General features: G+C 43.3%; 1 protein-coding gene across 6 annotated transcripts in view; it reads left to right on the top strand.

The window, feature by feature from the left end:
• usp7 (ubiquitin specific peptidase 7 (herpes virus-associated)) overlaps positions 1–20,734 on the top strand; it is a 30,939-nt gene that overhangs the window by 7,597 nt on the left and 2,608 nt on the right. Inside the window, exons 3-31 of one of the 6 annotated variants that reach the window (XM_080776583.1) lie at positions 882–1,080; positions 2,958–3,096; positions 3,645–3,733; positions 3,875–3,983; positions 4,130–4,153; positions 4,319–4,449; positions 5,057–5,111; positions 5,204–5,284; positions 5,733–5,823; positions 8,249–8,331; positions 9,005–9,114; positions 11,337–11,514; positions 12,268–12,412; positions 12,665–12,795; positions 13,590–13,724; positions 14,402–14,503; positions 14,856–14,961; positions 15,214–15,306; positions 15,594–15,661; positions 15,928–16,028; positions 16,132–16,188; positions 16,796–16,949; positions 17,967–18,034; positions 18,624–18,732; positions 19,292–19,369; positions 19,556–19,656; positions 19,837–19,936; positions 20,032–20,151; positions 20,447–20,518. In XM_080776583.1, the coding sequence (XP_080632709.1) occupies positions 882–1,080; positions 2,958–3,096; positions 3,645–3,733; positions 3,875–3,983; positions 4,130–4,153; positions 4,319–4,449; positions 5,057–5,111; positions 5,204–5,284; positions 5,733–5,823; positions 8,249–8,331; positions 9,005–9,114; positions 11,337–11,514; positions 12,268–12,412; positions 12,665–12,795; positions 13,590–13,724; positions 14,402–14,503; positions 14,856–14,961; positions 15,214–15,306; positions 15,594–15,661; positions 15,928–16,028; positions 16,132–16,188; positions 16,796–16,949; positions 17,967–18,034; positions 18,624–18,732; positions 19,292–19,369; positions 19,556–19,656; positions 19,837–19,936; positions 20,032–20,151; positions 20,447–20,518 (3,029 nt within the window). The remainder of the gene's footprint in view (positions 1–881; positions 1,081–2,957; positions 3,097–3,644; positions 3,734–3,874; positions 3,984–4,129; positions 4,154–4,318; positions 4,450–5,056; positions 5,112–5,203; positions 5,285–5,732; positions 5,824–8,248; positions 8,332–9,004; positions 9,115–11,336; positions 11,515–12,267; positions 12,413–12,664; positions 12,796–13,589; positions 13,725–14,401; positions 14,504–14,855; positions 14,962–15,213; positions 15,307–15,593; positions 15,662–15,927; positions 16,029–16,131; positions 16,189–16,795; positions 16,950–17,966; positions 18,035–18,623; positions 18,733–19,291; positions 19,370–19,555; positions 19,657–19,836; positions 19,937–20,031; positions 20,152–20,446; positions 20,519–20,734) is intronic. The other 5 variants (XM_080776579.1, XM_080776580.1, XM_080776582.1 and 2 more) reach the window with 5 other exon arrangements.

Below are 20,734 nucleotides of genomic sequence, written 5' to 3'. Positions count from 1 at the left end.
CCCTCTGTTATTTTCTCTGGCTGTTTTCTCTGTTGTTGTCTCCACCAGGCCGAAGGCATGGGGAGAGAGTATGTTTTGCACTCCGTGTCCGTGTGTGTCTGTCCGTGTGTGTCCGTCCGTCCGTGTACAGCTAATCTCCGGCACCGTTAACCTGGTCGATGCCAAACTTTGCACACGCATTCCCTAGATGCCAATGATGAACCTCTGACCTAAACTTTCCAGAACGGCTTGTTATAGCGCCACCAGGAGGCTGACTTTTGTAAAACACATTTTCTGATATTACTACTCCATATTTTGGCCCACTATCCTGCAAATCGTTACACAGTATCTCTATAGTCATATGCTCAAGACAGATCTGTCCGATATTTCATATTCCATCCTGATTGGCTAACATTGGCTTTCAAAGTTTACAGGATTGGCCCGTTTTGAACACGCAACCTCAAATCATGAACACTGTGCAATTTACGTGAAATCTTTCACAGACGTTCCTACTAGGCTGAGGAATATATCCCACCCTTTTCACATTGGCATGTTATAGCGCCACCAACAGGTGTATTTTTGCCAAACACATTTTTGGAACAAAATACCTCAAATCATCCAATTGCCATCCAAGACATGAGAAGAAATGGCACCCTTTTCACATTGGCTTATTATAGCGCCACCAGGAGGCCACAACCTGACCTGCCCTGGTGGAGACCACTTTATCTAGTATCTCTATCTCAGTTTCACTGCACATATCATCCTTATATTCACCTGTTCAGTCAATGTCCTCCTTAGACATGACCCAAGAGCACACAGCTTGAACAGGTGGGTCATGACTACGCATCTTTCTCTAAATATCTTGTTCTCTCTCTCTGTTTTCCCCATCGTTCCCTCTGCAGATACCAGCTGGCGGTCGGAAGCGACGTTTCGCTTCGTGGTGGAACGTTTCAGCCGCCTCAGTGAGTCTGTGCTGAGCCCCTCGTGCTTCGTCAGGAACCTTCCCTGGAAGATCATGGTGATGCCGCGCTTCTACCCCGACCGGCCACACCAGAAGAGTGTTGGCTTCTTCCTGCAGTGCAATGCAGAGTCTGACTCCACGTAAGTAAATATGGTTTCTGCCTCGGGTTTGAGACTTAACCCATTCTGACCTGAGATCAGATTCATACGAGGTTTCCACTGGACACACACTGGTCTGATTAACCCATTCTGACCTGAGATCAGATTAAAAAAAAATGTCAAGTCGTTCTTAGATTTTTCAAAAATAGCAGACCTACAAGCTCGTAGCGCGCCACTCGGTGGCGCGCTATGAGCTTGTAGATCTGCTATTTTTCAATAGCTAAAGCATAACATGATGCTAACGCCAGAATGGGTTCCCGTTCAGAATGGGTTAAATGGTGCGCTGTGATTGACAGCCTACACCTAAACCTAACCTTAACCTCAGTTGTGTTCATAGGCACTCTACGCATATGTACACAACTTTTGATCATAGAGTTTCACGCACGCACGCTCGCGCACACACACCTTGCCACACAGTGGTGAAAATGACTACCTGGATAATTTACTGGCAGTAATGTGAATCAGGCTATCTATTTTAGACAGGTGAAGGGTGTGTATCATAGAAAATGTTCAACACCAGAGTGTTGGAAAGGAAATCTCGTATTCTGTACAGATACCAAAACAATACTATTTTGTATAACTTTTTTTCAGTTTAACAAAATAAGCAAAACTTCTAAAATAGTTCAGTGTTTGTTATATTAAAGCTCTAGATGTAGACCGACAGACCAACAGATATGCATGGTTTTTCGACAGACGCCAAGTTTGACGTCAATGTGTCAGACTGTGCCTGAGTAATGCCTGTGATAGACGCACAGACAGAGATTCTGTGAATTTACAAACGGATTTAGCTAACTTTTTTTTTGTGTGTGTGCAGTTTTTTAGAATACAATCTAAAACCATTGTTTTAGAATTTGTTCATTTTTCGAGCATTTTAGATCTGAGATGAATGCCCCTGTTGAATTAGCATAAACATCTCAATGGCGCATCAAAACTCATCTGAACACTCAATCATTGAAACTGACACGTCATACTTCTGATCTTACCCCGTCAGCCAGCAGAAACCGATGCCTGCTCGTAAACCAGCGACCTAGTTGCATTGTTGGAAAGACCTCAGTGGGGTGCCAGAGAGAGGATATTGAGGAGCAGCTATCTGGATCCATTTAAACAGTCTTTATCCAACATAGATTTCTTCAACAACAAAAAAAAAAGAATATATTAATATTTTTATTTATACATTTTTGTTGTTGTTGCTATTTGCCTTTATTGATAGATGACAGGAAATGGGGAGGGGGAGAGAAGGGAAGTGACACGCAGCAAAGGTCGTCGGGATCGGGAGTCGAACCCGCGACACGCTGTCTAGGTACCCGGAATGCTACCCTAGCCGTCCGGGCCTTATATTTTATATAGAATGCTACCCTAGCTGTCCAGGCCTTATATTTTATATAGAATGCTACCCTAGCTGTCCAGGCCTTATATTTTATATAGAATATATTTTCATGTACACGTCCATGTTCTACAACATGAGTGCTAGCCTTACACGCAAGACATACACAAGTTACTTATTCATTTCTTTGTTGTGGGACATGCACAGAACTCACTTCTGTGCATGTGTGTGTGTCACACACTTTAGCACTTTTTCTTTTGCCCAATAAAAATGTAATAAAGGTACATGACGTAATCATGAAACACCGTGAGGAAGGACAATGTCAGGCTTATGTCTGATTTATACTCTGTTGTGCGCCATGTGCACAGCTAAAGTATAACTGAGGCTTTATACAAAGTCCTCACATATTAAAGAAAACAATGTTACTATGTCAAACAAGACTAATACCAAGTAGATTGCCTCTTGTTGTCCATGTGTACACCTCATTACACATGCATCGCTCAGGCTGTTGACAATGTGGCGGTGTGCGTTTCAGGTCGTGGTCTTGCCATGCCCAGGCCATGCTGAAGATCATCAACTATAAGGACGATGAGAAGTCCTTCAGTCGCAGGATCAGCCACCTGTTCTTTCACAAGGAGAACGACTGGGGCTTCTCCAACTTCATGTCCTGGAGTGTGAGTACAGGGAACACGCATTTTTCGTTCTTTTTCCTTTTTTGACCAGACATGTCAAGAGGGGAAAGAACAAACTCAAATGATAAAAGGAGAAATGAGCTTCAGATTAAACCTGATTGCAATCTGTTTCTGTAGGAGCCATATTTACGTTGATTGGTGTGTGTATGTATGGCTCAACATATATACATTAATGTACATGAAAACAATATATGATTCTAGCCCACTTTTGTGTTTGTACTTTTAACTTTGATATCTAGATGCCACAACACACATCTGTGCAAGTGTGACAATTAAGGCAGGTACACGGTAATGTCCCTGAGGGTGTAGAAATGGAAGTAAATGTTTCAATATGTACACTAAAGAGTGTATATTAATTCTTTGTTTTACAGTCTAGTGTTCTTGCAGCTATACAATTGTGTACAGCATAGAACATTTTCTCTCTCATAAATATGGATGGACCCTAATGTTCCTGAGTGTGTTGAGTTCTTGGATAACCAGACCTGACTGCTTGAATGTTTTTTTGTTGTTGTATTTGTGGTGTTTTTCAGGATGTGACCGATCCAGAGAGAGGCTTCATTGAGGATGACAAAGTCTCCTTTGAAGTCTATGTGCAGGCCGACGCTCCACACGGAGTGGCGTGAGTAGTTTCCCTCTCCCTCTCTCTCTCTCTCTCTCTCTCTCCAACCTAATCTGTGTCTCTCTCTCTCTGGAGGTGTGTGTGTGAATTAGCCTTGAACCTTCTGCATGCCCTTCTACATGGCTCTGTCTCTCTCCCCAGTTGGGACTCAAAGAAACACACAGGCTATGTGGGTCTGAAGAACCAGGGAGCAACCTGCTACATGAACAGCCTGCTACAGACGCTCTTCTTCACCAACCAGCTCAGACGGGTACGTGTTTGTGTGCTTTTGTCAGTGTTTGTCAGTGTGTTTAGCGTTCTTTGCTAATCTGACGGGGCTGGGCAATATTTTGATATTATTATCCATGTCCATATCGCCCAGCCTTAATATCTGACACCTTCCCTCCTCTCCTCTAGGCGATGTACAGGATGCCCATACTGGTTTTAATCACTTCTTAAGCCCTATTTTATACATTGAAAAAATATATTTTTTTACAAATGACTATACAATATTGAGCTTTTTAAGTTAAACTATTGTGCTAGTATTTGAGTTTCTACATATCGCCCAGCCTTAATGTCCCCTCCATGTTCCCTCCTCTCCTCTAGGCGGTGTACATGATGCCCACAGAGGGTGATGACTCATCCAAGAGCGTTCCTCTGGCCCTACAGAGGGTCTTCTACGAGCTGCAGCACAGCGACAAGCCTGTGGGCACCAAGAAACTCACCAAGTCCTTTGGGTAACCTACCTACCTTGATGCATCATGATCTTACACTTTACAGACGCATGCATGAAGCCCTTTCTCACAAAGGGAAAGTACTTGGTTCGGGTTTTATTATTGTGGTATAAATTGTGATATTGTATGCACAGAATGACCACATTCTTTCCTACAAATGAACTGTGCAGGCAGGCAATGGGGGATGTTAATGTAACATTTCTCTGCTGTCAAAATGTACAGTTTTTTTTGTTTTTTTGTTGAAGCGATTTTTAATACTTTTCATTGGTTAAATGTTTTTAACCAACACAGACATAAAGGGTGTTCAATAGATCTCATTTATGGAAAATGAAAAATAACCGATAAAAACAAATTGAGTTACCGGTAGATGGTTTCTTCCGGACAGCAACAATATGCTCTGCTCCGAACAGTTTGGAAATTACAGTCGAAGGTTTTGTCTTTTGCGTACATGTTTTCTGTGGAGAACTGAATTATAATGTTATATTGTCTGTTCCACAATAATAACGGTATGTCATTAAGTGTCAGGCTTCTTCGATGATGCAGCAATTTTGCAGCAAACAAATGTATCCTTCCCATAGTAATAATTGTATTATGTTTTATGTGTATACAGTTGGGAGACATTAGACAGCTTCATGCAACATGACGTCCAGGAGTTGTGCAGAGTCGTGAGTCCTCATTTCATACTGGTCACTGCTCTCAAGTTTGCTGTGTGTGTAACCTCTGAAAAATGTGCTTAATGCGTGCGTGTTTGTTCCAGCTCCTGGACAACGTTGAGAACAAAATGAAAGGCACCTGTGTTGAGGGAACCATCCCTAAGCTCTTCAGAGGAAAGATGGTGGTATGTTGACTCTCAATTTCTCTCTCTCCTTGTCCTCCTGTCTACTTCTCTCATGCTTTGAATGCTCGTCACGTTGTTTGATTTGAAATGGGGCGGCATTTTATCGATTACCTTTTAAAGCAATTTTTTTTTAAATAAATGATTCATCTTTATTGTATTTATTTTAGTTAAAATATGCTTAAAATTAAATTAAATGGGTAATGGCTAAATAAGAGCCATACTCCGATTAATCTTTTCGGTAATTGTCCGATGAATCGGTTATGAAAATAATACAATTGTAAGTAATCAATGAATGTAACTGTGAAAAGAAAAGAAACCATGTGACTACATTGAGCTCGGTGTTAAGTGGCACCCCAGATCCATGATCTATATCAAACCGTGTGTGTGTGTGTGTGTGTGTGTGTGTGTGTGTGTGTGTGTGTGTGTGTGTGTGTGTGTGTGTCTCCAGTCATACATCCAGTGTAAGCATGTGGACTACAGGTCAGAGCGGATAGAAGACTACTATGACATCCAGCTCAGCATCAAAGGAAAGAAGAACAGTGAGTACTCCATCTCTCCTTGCCTTTATCCAGCCTCCATGCCGCTGTGCTCCTCTTTTGTCCTGTCTCTTCACTGTTTTTCACAAGCTGGGCTGGCAGGCGGTTGATTCTGTCAACTGGCAGTGAAATTAAATGCAATGCAGCAGCGTTTAGTTGTTGTGGTTCTCAACTGCACTGGTACTGCTGGTTTTTCCGTCTTATCAGATTGACGAGATGGTTTCCTACACTGTAAAGTGAATAGTGTTCATTTAACTTGGAGATTTTGGTGGAATTACTGAACCTTTTATTCGATAGGAAACACGAGGGAGAGAGAGTAGGGCAGTGACATACGGTGGGCTGACTGGCTTTACACTCCAAATTCCTTCTTGTTGACACATTCTTTGCCGTGTGTTGACGGAAATCTCTGTCAAGTGTAATCCAGCGCTTCACCGTAGATGACAGACATCTCTGTAGTTCTCTCTAGGTTGCTAAGCAACAGATACAACCGGAAGTGAAAACTTCGCCTGCCCTCCGCCTCCATGTTATCAGATTCTGAAAAATGCATTCGTCTCGGATTCCTTAACAGTTTTTTTGTTTTTGTTCAAAACGAGCTTTATTCAACGACCCATAACTACAGAATTGGTCGTGGTTACAAAATGTATTTCCGGGTGAAAGAAGACAACAGTTTATTTGTTTTTACAAAAGGTTCATGTCTCGGTCTTGACTGAAACACTGCCAGTTTTGGAAGAATTAATTAACCTGGCAATGAATGTGTTAAATCACGCCCTTTAAAAAGAAACTTTACTCTCGATCTAAGTTTACTAAGTTGAGCCAGGGTACATTTAGGCTACGTTGGAAAATCTAATAACTGCACTATTGGTGTTAATAAAATGAACACTAAGGATTTCACTGTGTATCACTTCTTACCTAGATAACATTCCATATTATGTACCTGTTGTGTCCAAAAGGTAACAAGGTTACATAAATTGAGATGACCTAGAAAGATGCTGTCATTTGATGAGTGTAACATTTGACCAGCTGTGCCTCCGGTTTCCATAGTAATCAAGCCTCTGTGTATCAGCTGTGTACTTGTGCCTATCAAGCTTGTCAGGGAACAGACTCGGACAAAGTCGTCAGACATGTGACTACTTTCTTTGTAATTTCAGTTATATTAAAATAAGATACAAAATATAATGTATAGAAGGGTAGCTGTCCTCAGTCTGCCAAGATTTAAACTAGGATGCATACTCTGCTCCCTAGTGTAATTAAGTGGTCTTAAGCAGGATTTATATTGAAGTAGTAGAGAATGTAATGTGCAAAAATAGCTACAAAATCATCTTCTTTCCTTGATGAGAAGACTGGTTGAGCAACAAACCAAAACTAGGAAAACACTTTAGTTAACTAATAAAGAGCATGTCTCTTCTCAATAAATTCAATTGAGGTCCCGAACCTATTATTGAGAAGAGAGGCAGACATGCTCTTTATTAGTTAACTAAAGTGTTTTGCTAGTTTTTGTTTGTTGCTCAACCTGTCTTCTCATCAAGGAAAGAACATTTAATGTTTTAGTACATTGTCTAAAGGACAAGCTCTGTTTGTATATGAATTTGTCTCTACTATGACTGCACTTTTGGGTTCTGGCTGAATGTTGTTTGCATTAACAAGGACAGGGGAAGGTGTCGCACCCTAGGGACACTATACAATGTGACACTTCTGTTGTTTGCATTAACCCATTCTGACCGGGAACCCGTTTTGGTGTTAGCATCATGTTATGCTTTAGCTATTGAAAAATAGCAGATCTACAAGCTCATAGCGCGCCACCGAGTGGCGCGCTACGAGCTTGTAGGTCTGCTATTTTTTGAAAAATCGAAGAACGACTGACATTTTTAGAATCTGATCTCAGGTCAGAATGGGTTAATCAGACCAGTGTGTGTCCAGTGGAAACCTCGTATGAATCTGATCTCAGGTCAGAATGGGTTAACACGGACAGGGGAAGGTGTCGCACCCTACGGACACTATACAATGTGACACTTCTGTTGTTGACAGCATACACCACTGACGAAGGCTTAACGCCGAAACGCGTACCTTGTGCTGTCTGCTCCGCAACATACTATGCTAATTATAAAATAATAAGTGCCTTAAACGAAATGACATCTCCATGAGTGCTGGTATTATTCTCTTCTCAGAGATTTCTTGTAAAGTTAATGGGGAAAGCACCTATTGTCTTTGAAAAGAAGACAACAGCATGGCAAATGGACAGATCATCACACTGTGTAGTTAGCAGTCAGTCAGTAGCAGTGAGCAGTCTATAATCCTTATCTCGACTCTCCATCACCTGGGAGCATGTGAGGTGAAAATCCTGATGAAAATCCTTACCCGTCACTCTTTGTCTCTCTCTCTCTCTCTCTCTCTCTCTCTCTCTCTCTCTCTCTCTCTCTCTCGTGTGCAGTATTCGAGTCTTTCAAAGACTACGTGGCAACAGAACAGTTGGATGGAGACAACAAATACGATGCAGGAGAGCATGGCCTACAGGTTAGTTTTCACCATAATCCATATTTACATTCATGTATATGTACTACACACACATTCACAGACCACGGATGGTGTTTGTAACTTTGTATAGATATCCACCACATATACACACATAATTGACACCCGTCGTATAATAAAGTTTGAAATACTCCTGTATACAAATGGTCTGTCAATCCTTTACCTCTCGCCTTCCTGAATCTGACAGTAATTCCAGTATACAAATCATTCCGTGTCAGTGGTGTGTGTGTAACTCTGGCTCTATAAGCCAGGTTGATTTGTTTGGAAAACACCAAAGCCTTACAAAGGAATACAAGTGTCTCTCGGGGCTTAAAGTTCTCAGTCCTGGGGACGGATTTCAGTCCTGAGGGGTCATTTAATGAGATCAGCAGATTTGCAAAAAGATAATTTCATTCTTGGGATTTTTTTTTTGCTTTAAGCCCTGTGTCTCTGTTTAAAGCTGTAACCATGTAACATGAGATCTAATACTATTTTTTACATTTGTATGTATTTCTTTAGGTGCTTTTTTTTCCTTTTTCTTACCGTGGATAATATTGGATAATAAAGCCATGTTGTTAACATGGAATTGCATCTGTCATGAAAGTGGGTGTTTGTGGAGGTGCATGTAAATCAGTGACCATGTCCTCACAAGACTGTATATGTAACTGTGTTCCAGGAAGCAGAGAAGGGGGTGAAGTTCCTGACCTTCCCTCCCATTCTGCATCTGCAGCTGATGAGGTTCATGTACGACCCACAGACCGACCAAAACATCAAGATCAATGACAGGTGACAAACTAAACACACTCTCGCATCCATAATATACGTTTATCCAACCAGGTGCAGTTTTTTTATCGGTTCACGTCAAGCAGCCAAATGCACACTGAGACGGACCGATAAGTGCAGTGGTTAACCACTTGAACCCCAGCATCCATATTATGGGGGACACATTAGCCGAAAATAGCAGAGCTACAAGTTTGATCTTCTAAATGTTGCATTTATATATATATAGCGCCTTTATCCAAGGCGCTTTACATAGATTGTGCATTACATTAACCTATTCACACACACATTCATGCACTGACCAGCACATCGGGAGCAATTTGGGGTTCAGTGTCTTGCCCAAGGACACTTCTAGACGGGAGGAGCCGGGATTCGAACCGCCGACCCATGGATCATTGGACAACCTGCCTCCCTCCTGAACCTCTTGAGCCCCCCCAATCTTCTAGATCGGGGTGAACCCGTCAAAGTACAGAGCCAACACAAGTCCAGTATACAAAGTGGTTAGGAACGTTTGTGCCACTTCCTGCTATGGGCTCTATTCCCACAGGAGCCTTTACTGCCGTACCTCTGTTGACACTCTGCGCCTCTCTCTCAAAAATGACCAAATGAATACATAAATACATAAAAGCCAAGGTAACCCGAAAGTCCTAAATGGGATGTGGAAATTTGTGATGTGTACGCCGAAACACAGAAAGTCTGTGATCCAGGTTAACAGAGTCTATTTGTGGACTTCACTTCAGGCAGTACTCCAGTGCGGTGCTGACCCCACCGCAGTATGGTGGCCAAGTGACTTGAGTGAAAAGTGAGTGCAGGAAGTCTTTAAGTGTATGTAAAGTCCCTGGGGGGCAGGGGGGGGGGGGTTTAACTGTCCACATGGATATAATAGGACTCTCATCCGAACACAAACAGAATGATTTACACTAATGAAACTGTCAGAGAGCCCCAGTTAGAGGTTAGCTGGAACACAAACTGCGTACATGGGAAGTTCCTTTCTGTTTTTTTGTTGTGTTTTTTTCTCAATCTCCCGCACCAGCCGGCACGCCTCCAACACGTTACTACGGACACGCTGGATGATGTCAATGACCGTGTGAACAACGGATGTACAAAAGCAACACATATGCTGTGATCTTTACATATGCCTCGTGTGAACGCGCCATAAAATACAGTTAAAGTTTAAGTATTTTTTTTCAGTCTCGTAGGTCTTTACAATATGCCCCCTTTAACCCATCCTGCGTGGGAACCCCTGTTTTAACGCTTTATGTTATACTTTAGCTATTGAAAAATAGCAGATCTACAAGCTAAAATCTACACAACTGAAAATGTGGCTCAAATCTTTGAGCATATATTATTACAGAGTGAACGTTTTTAACTCAAATCTTTGCTTCTGGGGGGTCCCTGGAACAACATATTCTCAGATGGGGGTCGCCGGTGGCCAATTACATACCATTACATAAGGTTTTTCAGAAAACTGTCAGGATTTAGAAGACTTGTATATATTTTTTAATTTCATCAGGTCTAAATGGGTTAATTCCTAACTTGTAATCAACCAGATGACTTTGATTTCAATATAAATATAAATGTCTTCCATTTAATCCCCCTGCTGAGCATGCTTTCAGCATGATCTGCCTCAGCTGGAGCTTTCACAGGCTCTGACTAATTATTGTGATGCTGCCATCAGCACCTGGTCTACTGACATCTTCACACACACACACACACACAAACTGGTTGTGAAGTAACCTCGCCTCACCAGGCTTTCCACCACCTCGGAGCAAAGCCTGGTCTCTGTTTCAAAAGTCCGTATGATCCTGTCAAGAGTGGATGATATCGTTATGTCATGTTGTAGTATTGTTTTGTAGTCGACAGGCAGGAACAACGGGCGGCAACTTTATTGAGGGAAAAGGAAGGTTCCTTCCTTTTCCCTCAATAAAAGCTCTCGTAGCCTGTAGCTTTTATTGAGAAAAATCGGTTTGAGGGGAAAGGAAGTTGCCCCCTGTTGTTCCTGCCTGTCAACTACAAAACAATACTACAACATGACGTAACGATATCATCCGCTCCCGACAGGATCATATACCCAAAATGAAATGGTGCCCAGGCTAGGTGTGAAGTAGCCGGTGAACAGATATCGGATCACACTTTCTCTTTCCTACCTTGTTCTCTTCCTCGCTCTTTCTCTCGTTTTTTTATTGCCAAGTGAAATGACCATGTAAGGCGTGTCCTCTGTTCCCCAGGTTTGAGTTCCCAGAGCAGCTGCCCCTGGACGAGTTCCTCCAGAAGACGGACTCCAAGGACCCGGCCAACTACATCCTGCACGCGGTGCTGGTGCACAGCGGGGACAACCACGGAGGACACTACGTCGTCTATCTCAACCCCAAAGGAGACGGCAAGGGGAGCGTCAAGGAACCAATAGTGAGTCATTGCACCACAACATCATCACACCTAACGCTGTTATGTTCTGAAAGAGGATTGGTGACAAAACACAAAGGGATTGAGATATTTAAAGTAATTTAATGGTTTTGTTAAGATTAAGAATAAAAAGTGTTGAGTTGATTTGTTTTTGATTATAACTAAGTAGGTCAAACCTAAAGGCAAACGTTAGCTTAGTTTAATTCAGAGTGATGTTCGGGCTGTGAGAGTGTGTAGGGGAAGGGATTAAAAATGGCTGTTGTGAGATTTGGGCATTTTAAGTACAATACAAACACTATGAATCAATATGTAGACAAAAAGGTTGTTCTGCTTAATTCCTTAGGTGTAAATTGCAGACTTGTAAAGAAAAAGATTTCAAGGCACTCAGTCTTTGGTGATTTTTTTTTAATTAAATCGGTCGAAATGCATAGGTCATTTTTTATTTGCCTTGCTCATCAATAAACTAATGTTTTTCACCAAAGTGCCTTGGAATCTTTTCTTTACAAGTCTGCAATTTACAACTAGGGAATTAAACGGTACAACTTGAAACTTTTTCTATATAGTCCTACCTGTAACACCAAAGTGCATCCATCAATGTAAGAGCCACTGACTGATTCCTGCAGCGCTTCTATTCTATTTTTAAACTATGAATCAATGTTTTGTTCTGAACTTGACGCCAAATGAATCTTAAGTGTGGTGTGCTTCTCTCCTCCTCCATTCTCCGTCCCCCTCCCACTCTCTCCTTGTACTCTCTAGTGGTGTAAGTTTGATGATGATGTTGTGTCTCGGTGCACCAAAGAGGAAGCCATAGAACACAACTACGGCGGCCATGACGACGACCTCTCGGTTCGCCACTGCACCAACGCCTACATGCTGGTGTACATCCGCGAGTCCAAGCTCGGTAAGGCAGTGGTTCACAAACTCTTTCATGTCAAAAGATATGCCAGGGACAATATTAACGACTGAATCGCGGGGTCGGCAGTTGTGAATTTACAAATTCACTAATAATTAAATTGTGTTGGTCCTGATTGTATCGCATGACAAGCGATTTTTCCAGGTGAAAATACATCATGTTCGTCAAGTGTCAAGTGTCTTGCAACAAATCAGCCTTTTTATTTTAGATCTCTTATGTTTTTCTTTCTCTCCCTCCCAGGTGAGGTTCTCCTACCGGTGACTGACGTGGACATCCCCCAGCAGCTGGTGGAGCGTCTGCAGGAGGAGAAGAGAGTGGAGGCGCAGAAGAGAAAGGAGCGCCAGGAGGCGCATCTCTACATGCAGGTCCAGGTATGCAAGGCGCTCATGTTAAAGCTCTACCTGGAGACGTGTGTTGGTGGGCGGGGTTAGCTAGGAAACTGGCTGCCCATTTTTGGATTATATGTTGCTTGTTGTCGGGTATGTAAAGGATAGGAAGTTTAGGAACTGACCCGCCATTTTGATGTTAATCGTCTTATAGTTTACCATGTCATGTTTGCATTTAGAGACAAAACCGTTGTCTTTCCATTGATGTTGTTACAGTCCACCCAGGGTTCTATTTTGGCGGGTACATTCAGAATCTGTTATAGGTGCCTGAGCCACACCATTAGCATTTATGTTTCAGCCTGTTCAGTGTTTTGCCAAACATGGGTCAATCAATGTATATTGCAATACAGGTGGCAGTAGAAAGGGTATTTATTTGGCTAAAAGTGACATCCCCATTGATGGAGCGTTTGTTTTTCAAGGTTAGCTTTATTGTCCCTTGTGGGAAATTGGTTTGCAGCCAGATCATAGTAAAAGTACACACAACATTCAATACAAGACTAAGATCTAAGAACAGGGCACTAGAGACAGAGAATTCATGACATACAATAGTAGCAAAGTCAGCAAAAGTGCATTAGTGGGCAGTATGTGCAAAAGGGCAAGAATAAAGTGCTATCTGCCGTTCAGCAGTTGAATAGCAGCCGGGACGAAGGATAGTTTGAACCCATTAGTCTTTGTGGCACTCACCCTCACGGTGGTGGAGAGAGTATTCCAAGACATCACTGTTTGTTCTTCCATTCCAGTCACCTTTCTTTGTCTTCCCAACGTGTCCCACTCCTTAGATGGTGACGGAGGACCAGTTCTGTGGTCACCAGGGTAACGACATGTACGACGAGGAGAAGGTGAAGTACACCGTGTTCAAGGTGTTGAAGAGCTCCACGCTGCAGGAGTTTGTCCAGAACCTGTCCCAGACCATGGTGAGTGTGTGTGTGTGTGTCTTGTTGTGTTGGAACTAGATGAAAACTAAGCTATGATGACTAAGACTAAATATACTGACGATTTCGTCAACGGATGTCAGGAAGGGACTAGTGGACAAGAGATCCAGTATAAGTCATTTTACACTTGGTTGCATGCTGAAAATAGCCGATCTGCAAGCAAAAAGTCATTACGACTGCATCAAGGCCCGCCTAAACACATTTTGTTCGATTAAATCAATTGTAGATTTAGTCGACGAAAATCTTATCATACTTAGTTGACTAAAACTAGACTAACGCTAAAACATTCCAGGTGACTAAAACGAAAAACTATTCAAGAGCCTATGACTAAAACCAAAACGTATAACAATTGCAGCTACAGTTGGAGCTTTGTAGCTTTGCAACTGGAAGTTGAACCCAGGTCGGCTTCAATTTGTAGCTTTGTATCTTTTACGTCTTCTTTTACAAATGTAGGATTTCCTCCCATTGACAATGAATGGTACACTGTATGCATCTGCCCGTATGAACGCACCATTAAGACATTGATGATGTGTGTTTATCCATAATGTGTGAGTATAGCCCAGTCTGAGACGGTTCCGTTGTGTCACAGGGTTTCCCACAGTGTTTATCCATAATGTGTTTGAGTATAGCCCAGTCTGAGACGGTCTGTTGTGTCACAGGGTTTCCCACAGGACCAGATGAGGCTGTGGCCCATGCAGGCCCGGAGCAACGGAACCAAGCGGCCCGCTATGCTGGACTACGAGGCCGACTGCAGCAAGTCGGTAAGCCTCTGTATTTGAACTGTATGTGCTGTACATATGCCTGATCTATAAAAATGGCTGATCTACAAGCTGCGCCATTGGGGTGGTGGGTGGCTAAAACTGTGTACAGTAAATGTGTGGACTTGTAAATATGTGTAAATGTATGCATCTGTTGAGTGTACATTAAGAAAAAAATAAGATCAAGGTTGAAGACAACTCTGTAACTAATACAAAACCAAATTTTAAACTTGGATTATAGTCCTAATACTCAAATTCTAGGCTATGATTATTATAGCACAGAAAGTCTTGCAAAGATGATTCCTAACACGTGTGTGTGTGTGTGTGTGTGTGTGTGTGTGTGTGTGTGTGTCAGATGATCGACTTGAGCGACAATGAGAACCCCTGGACAATATTTCTGGAAACGGTGGATCCAGAGTTGGCTGCCAGTGGGGCCACGTTACCCAAGTTCGACAAAGACCGTGAGTCGCTTTCTCTCTCTCTCTCGCACTTGCACTCGCACTCGCACTCTCACTCTCACTCTCTCTCTCACTCTCTCTCACTCTCTTGTTGAAATGTTTTGATTCACCAAATCCCAATTTTGAGGTCGCACAAAATTCCATTGCCATTGGGGCAATTGTTTTGATATTGTAACTGGGATTAAAATGTATGTCCTAAAATGTATGTGCCGCTAACCTCATTGTTTAATCTCTCTCTTCTATGACTTTTCTCAGACGACGTCATGTTGTTCTTGAAGATGTATGATCCCAAAACCAGAAGCTTAAATTATTGTGGACATATCTACACACCTATATCCTGCAAAATACGTAAGTGGTGCTTACTGACACCAGACCACTTTGAAATTGCATAATGTTTAATTTGCCTTCAGAAACATACATTTATTTCATTACTAAAATTAAAATGATTAATCAATCGTTTCCCCCCTACTTTAGTATAGACTCGTTAGTGATCAGCATGCAGAACAGGCAGTTTACTTACTTTAAACTTGTGTTTATCTGTTACACCGAGTGTGATTTGCAGTCTGAACGTATGCGCGTGTTTCACGCAGCACGTTGTTTAAGTGTGTTTTCTGTTGTTGGATTGCCCCGAGCAGGAGACCTGTTGCCAGTCATGTGTGAGAGAGCAGGGTTTCAGCAGGAGACTAGCCTTATCCTCTATGAGGTGAGATCTGTCTGTCATCTCACCTCTTGTTCTCTCTCTCTCTCTCTGACTTTTCCCTTAATTTTGTCTTTTTGTTTTCTCTCACTGTCAAGTTTATTTCCCCTTCTCCCCCGTCTATACTCTTTCTCCTTGTCATATCTACCGTACCTGTCTCTTTGTCTGCATCAGCTCTCTGTCACCTCTTTCACAAACACAACCACTCATCTACTTATTACAATTTTCTGGTTGTCACCGTTGACTCATTTCTTGACAAATGTGTATTTCAGGAAGTAAAGCCCAACCTAACGGAACGGATACAGGACTATGATGTTTCTCTGGACAAGGCTCTGGATGAGCTAATGGATGGGGACATCATTGTCTTCCAGAAGTAAGTGTGTTTGTGTGTGTATGTGCGTGTGTAATTGTCCCTGATACATTTCCCAGAAGAGGCTCTGAATGTCTCTTTCAATCTGTTCTGTCCATCAATCTAGAGCCCTGCGCGGGAGTGATTTATTGATCCCGCTTCCGACCGCTCCCGTTATTGCTGAGTGAGTGACGCTGACACACAGGGAAAAGCAACAAGGGGTTTAGAATATGGTTTAGAAGCTAAAATGTCCATTGTGGGGAAAAGGAACTCGATCCACACTGCATGCACTTCTCAGAGTGATTAGCCTACTAATGATTGACAGGTGTGGCCGCTTTGGGAGCGTGCCTGATGATGTCTGTTAGAGAGTGAGAGAGAGGAAATTATACGTTCTCATCAGACATTTATATTTTGCTAAACTGTAGGCTATATAAGCTCTCTATCTGGTTAATTGCGGGATTTTGCGGTGCCTGCTTATTTTATCTTGACCGCCCGCGCCCGCTTGCAGGTATTTAAATACCGCCCGCGCCACAACATTTTGAGTTTGGTCCCGCGGGAGCCGCGAACTCCCGTTTCTGTTGCAGGGCTCTACATCAATCCATTTTCTGACCTTCCCTCTCCTTTCCTATATACCAATTCCTTGTTCTCTCTCCCCTTCCTTCCTTGTGCCCTCTGCTCCTCTGTTTCTCCCATCTAAAATAACATTTCATCACCTCCATACCGTACTTTTAATTTGTCTCGTAACGCATTCCTGTTCTTTTCCTCTTCCTCTGTGGTTTCTCCACCCTCAGGGACGACCCAGAGAACGACAGCAGTGAGCTGCCCACAGCTAAGGACTACTTCCGGGACCTCTACCATCGAGTGGACGTCATCTTCTGTGACAAGACCATCCACAATGACCCTGGCTTTGTGGTCACACTGTCCAACCGCATGAACTACTTTCAGGTCCGTAGCGCGTCCACAATGACCCTGGCTTTGTGGTCACACTGTCCAACCGCATGAACTACTTTCAGGGACCATTCAGGACTCACGCGTGTCGGGTGCAGACCGGTGCAGACAGACAGGCAGAGAGAGAGAGGGAGCGAGAAAGAGAGGAGGCGCGGAATGAGCGAGAATAAAGTCATATTTTATTATCGCGCAAATGCCCGTGCTTCATGGTTGAGGCTGGGAGTGAAAGCAATAAGTAGCACCGGTGCGACCTCGTTCAAATTTAACTCGCACATTAAGAAATTAAGTCGCATATGCGACCTAATAGGTCGCACGCTGGAACCCTGGAAGTGTGACCATGATAACTTGCAGGCAGCATGCATGTACAACCGCATGGTGTTGTATTTAGCAGGGCCTGAAATACATTTTTCAAACTGGGGGTTTGTTTTTAACTGAACAGGGTTTTCTTCAGATGATTCATTTACATTTAAAGTCTGACTTTTGTAATTCATCACACAACGGCATAGCACACCGAACATAATTATTGCGCTTTAGAACCAGAACCATGGTATTCTGCCTTGTGATCCGTTTAGAACTACAACCAGTGGTCTGGTGGTGGTCCCTGGTTGTGATCCGTTTAGAACTACAACCAGTGGTCTGTCTGGTGGTCCCTGGTTGTGATCCGTTTAGAACTACAACCAGTGGTCTGTCTGGTGGTCCCTGGTTGTGATCCGTTTAGAACTACAACCAGTGGTCTGGTGGTGGTCCCTGGTTGTGATCCGTTTAGAACTACAACCAGTGGTCTGTCTGGTGGTCCCTGGTTGTGATCCGTTTAGAACTACAACCAGTGGTCTGGTGGTGGTCCCTGGTTGTGATCCGTTTGGAACTACAACCAGTGGTCTGGTGGTGGTCCCTGGTTGTGATCCGTTTAGAACTACAACCAGTGGTCTGGTGGTGGTCCCTGGTTGCTTCTGCTGTGAGACGTTTAAAACCCAGTTTGGAGAATGTAATGTACGGTTTTCTTTTTTCTGTCAGGTGGCGAAGACGGTAGCACAGAGGTTGAACACAGACCCCATGCTGCTACAGTTCTTCAAGTCACAGGGGTAGGAGGCCTGTCTCATACACACACACACACACACACACACACCTACACAAACAGGGGTAGGAGGCCTGTATCATACACACACACACAGGGGTAGGAGGCCTGTCTCATACACACACACACACACACATCTACACACACACAGGGGTAGGAGGCCTGTCTCATACACACACACACACACACACACACCTACACACAAAGGGGTAGGAGGCCTGTCTCATACACACACACACACACAGGGGTAGGAGACCTGTCTCATATACACACACACACACACACGGGTAGGAGGCCTGTCTCATACACACACACACAGGGGTAGGAGGCCTGTCTCATACACACACACGCACACAGTGACCAAGGCACTTAAAACGGACATGAGCACATACACACTTCTCTGTGCGACCATGACTCCTCATCTACCTTAAAAGGATTTTAGACACACACACACACACACACACAGAGAACCATCTCAGGTTTTTGTAACCTGTCGCCTCTCTTTATCTATGTTTTTCTCATCCTCCTTTCCCCCTCCCCCCCATTTGCTCTTGTCCTCTCTCTGTCCTCTCTGTGCGTGTGTGTGTGTTGGTCAGGTACAGGGACGGTCCAGGGAACCCTCTGAGACATAACTATGAGGGAACGCTACGAGACCTGCTGCAGTTCTTCAAACCACGACAGCCCAAGAAACTCTACTACCAACAGGTATCCTGTCTGAATTAATGAGCTCTAACCATGCTAGATGTCTGGGGCTAATGCCCAACCTGATACATGGACGTGCCGACACTCTATTCAAAATAAATCTATTTGAGAACAGAAATGTATAATGGCTGAAGTCGTCCCAAAACATTAAGACCCGAGGCCAATTCTGGGACGCCAGGTTGAAAGTGGTAAATTAAATGCTGATAAATTAAAAAGTCAAATGATTGCAGATGCATTGACAAAATGTATACTGGTCTGGCTTTTCTGTCTACCAGTCTTTTCTGTCTGTACCTGTCAACCTGCCTGTCTTTCTATCAGCCTGTCCTTCTGTCAGTCTTGGTGTTGGTTTCTCATGTTTTTTCCAGGATGTTTGGTCTTCCTTAAATCATTTGTCTTTCGGTCTGTCCATCTGTCGGTCAGTTATTCTTGGCCTTTTATGTGTTTGGTCTGTCATTGTTGCGGCCGACCATTCGTTTGAAGACCCGTTGTCTGATTTTGCTACTGGCGTACGATGCTATGACCGTCTATCTGAAATATGGGTCTGTTTTCTCTCACTCCTCAGTTGAAGATGAAGATCACAGACTTTGAGAATAGGAGGAGTTTCAAGTCCATATGGCTCAACAGCCAGTTCAGAGAGGAGGTAACACACGGTTATGTTATGCTGTACACACTCTGGCAGCTGCAAAATGCAACGCAGCATATTACATTGCTGTTGGCCTGCAGCTTTGTAGATGCCAGTATGAATGCAGCATTAAAACACACACACACACACCCTTTATTTGTGTCTGTTGGTGATGAGACATTGAAATCTACTGTGTGTTTACAGGAGATCACCCTCTACCCTGACAAGCACGGTTGCGTGCGGGACCTGCTGGATGAATGTAAAAAGGCGGTTGAGCTCTCTGACAAAGGCTCTGAGAAACTCAGGTGACAAAATAGTGTTTGCGTGAGGGGGAATGTAATATTTCTGTGTGTGTGTGTGTGTGTGTGTGTGTGTGTGTGTATATATTTACAAAAAGAATCCCTCTCCTTCCCTCCATTGCCTCCGTTTCTCTCCACATACCTCACCCTGTCACTTCTTAACCCCTGCCTTTTCCATCTCTCCAGACTGTTGGAGATAGTAAGTTATAAAATCATAGGAGTGCACCAGGAGGACGAGCTGCTAGAATGTTTATCTCCTGCTGCCAGTCGCACCTTCAGAATAGAGGTATGTACCCAGCTGTCTGTCTCTCTTTCTCTTAACGTTCAGCAGTCGCTCTCTCCCTCTCTCATGGCTTCCCTCTGTCCATGTTGTCCATCCAGGAGATTCCAGTAGACCAGGTAGACTTGGACAAGGACAGTGAGATGTTGATTCCCGTCGCACACTTCCACAAGGAAGTCTTTGGCACCTTTGGGATCCCCTTCCTGCTCAAGATCAGACAGGTGTGTGCTATGTCTATATATATCTTGTGTGTGTCATGTCTGCCTGCCTTTCTGTGTGTCTCTACATGTCTGTTTGCATGTGTCTGAGAGTCTGTATGACTATTTGCTTTTCTGTCTCTCTATATGTCTCTTTGCCTTTTCTGTATGTCTGCTTTTTCCAGTTTGTGTGCATGTATTTTTATTTTTTTTGCTTGTCTGTGTCCAAGCCTTTTTTTTATGTCTATACAATATGTATGTCCACTTATCCAACTATCTTTTGACCAATCGGTTGCATGCATCCGTGTTTGTCGTGCAGGGTGAATCGTTCCGTGACGTGATGAGGAGGATTCAGACCATGTTGGACATCCAAGAGAAAGAGTTTGAGAAGGTACCAATTCCTGCTTCCTTTTTCCTGTCTCTCTCTGCTCACTTTCAATCTCTCCACTCTGTCCTGTTCCTTCAGCACCCAGTGTGCGCACAAAACACACACACACACACACAATACAAGACCTTTAATAACAATCTCTCTGAACTTAACATTACAACCTGTGAGCTTTAATGTTCAGCTGATCAGGGAAAGTTTAAGGTGTGTGTGTGTGTGTGC

Source organism: Protomyctophum bolini, assembly GCF_963924005.1.
Source record: "Protomyctophum bolini genome assembly, chromosome: 11".
Lineage (NCBI taxonomy): Eukaryota > Metazoa > Chordata > Actinopteri > Myctophiformes > Myctophidae > Protomyctophum > Protomyctophum bolini.
The sequence above is the reverse complement of the archived record's forward strand: the minus strand, read 5'-3'. Positions and strand labels throughout refer to the sequence as shown.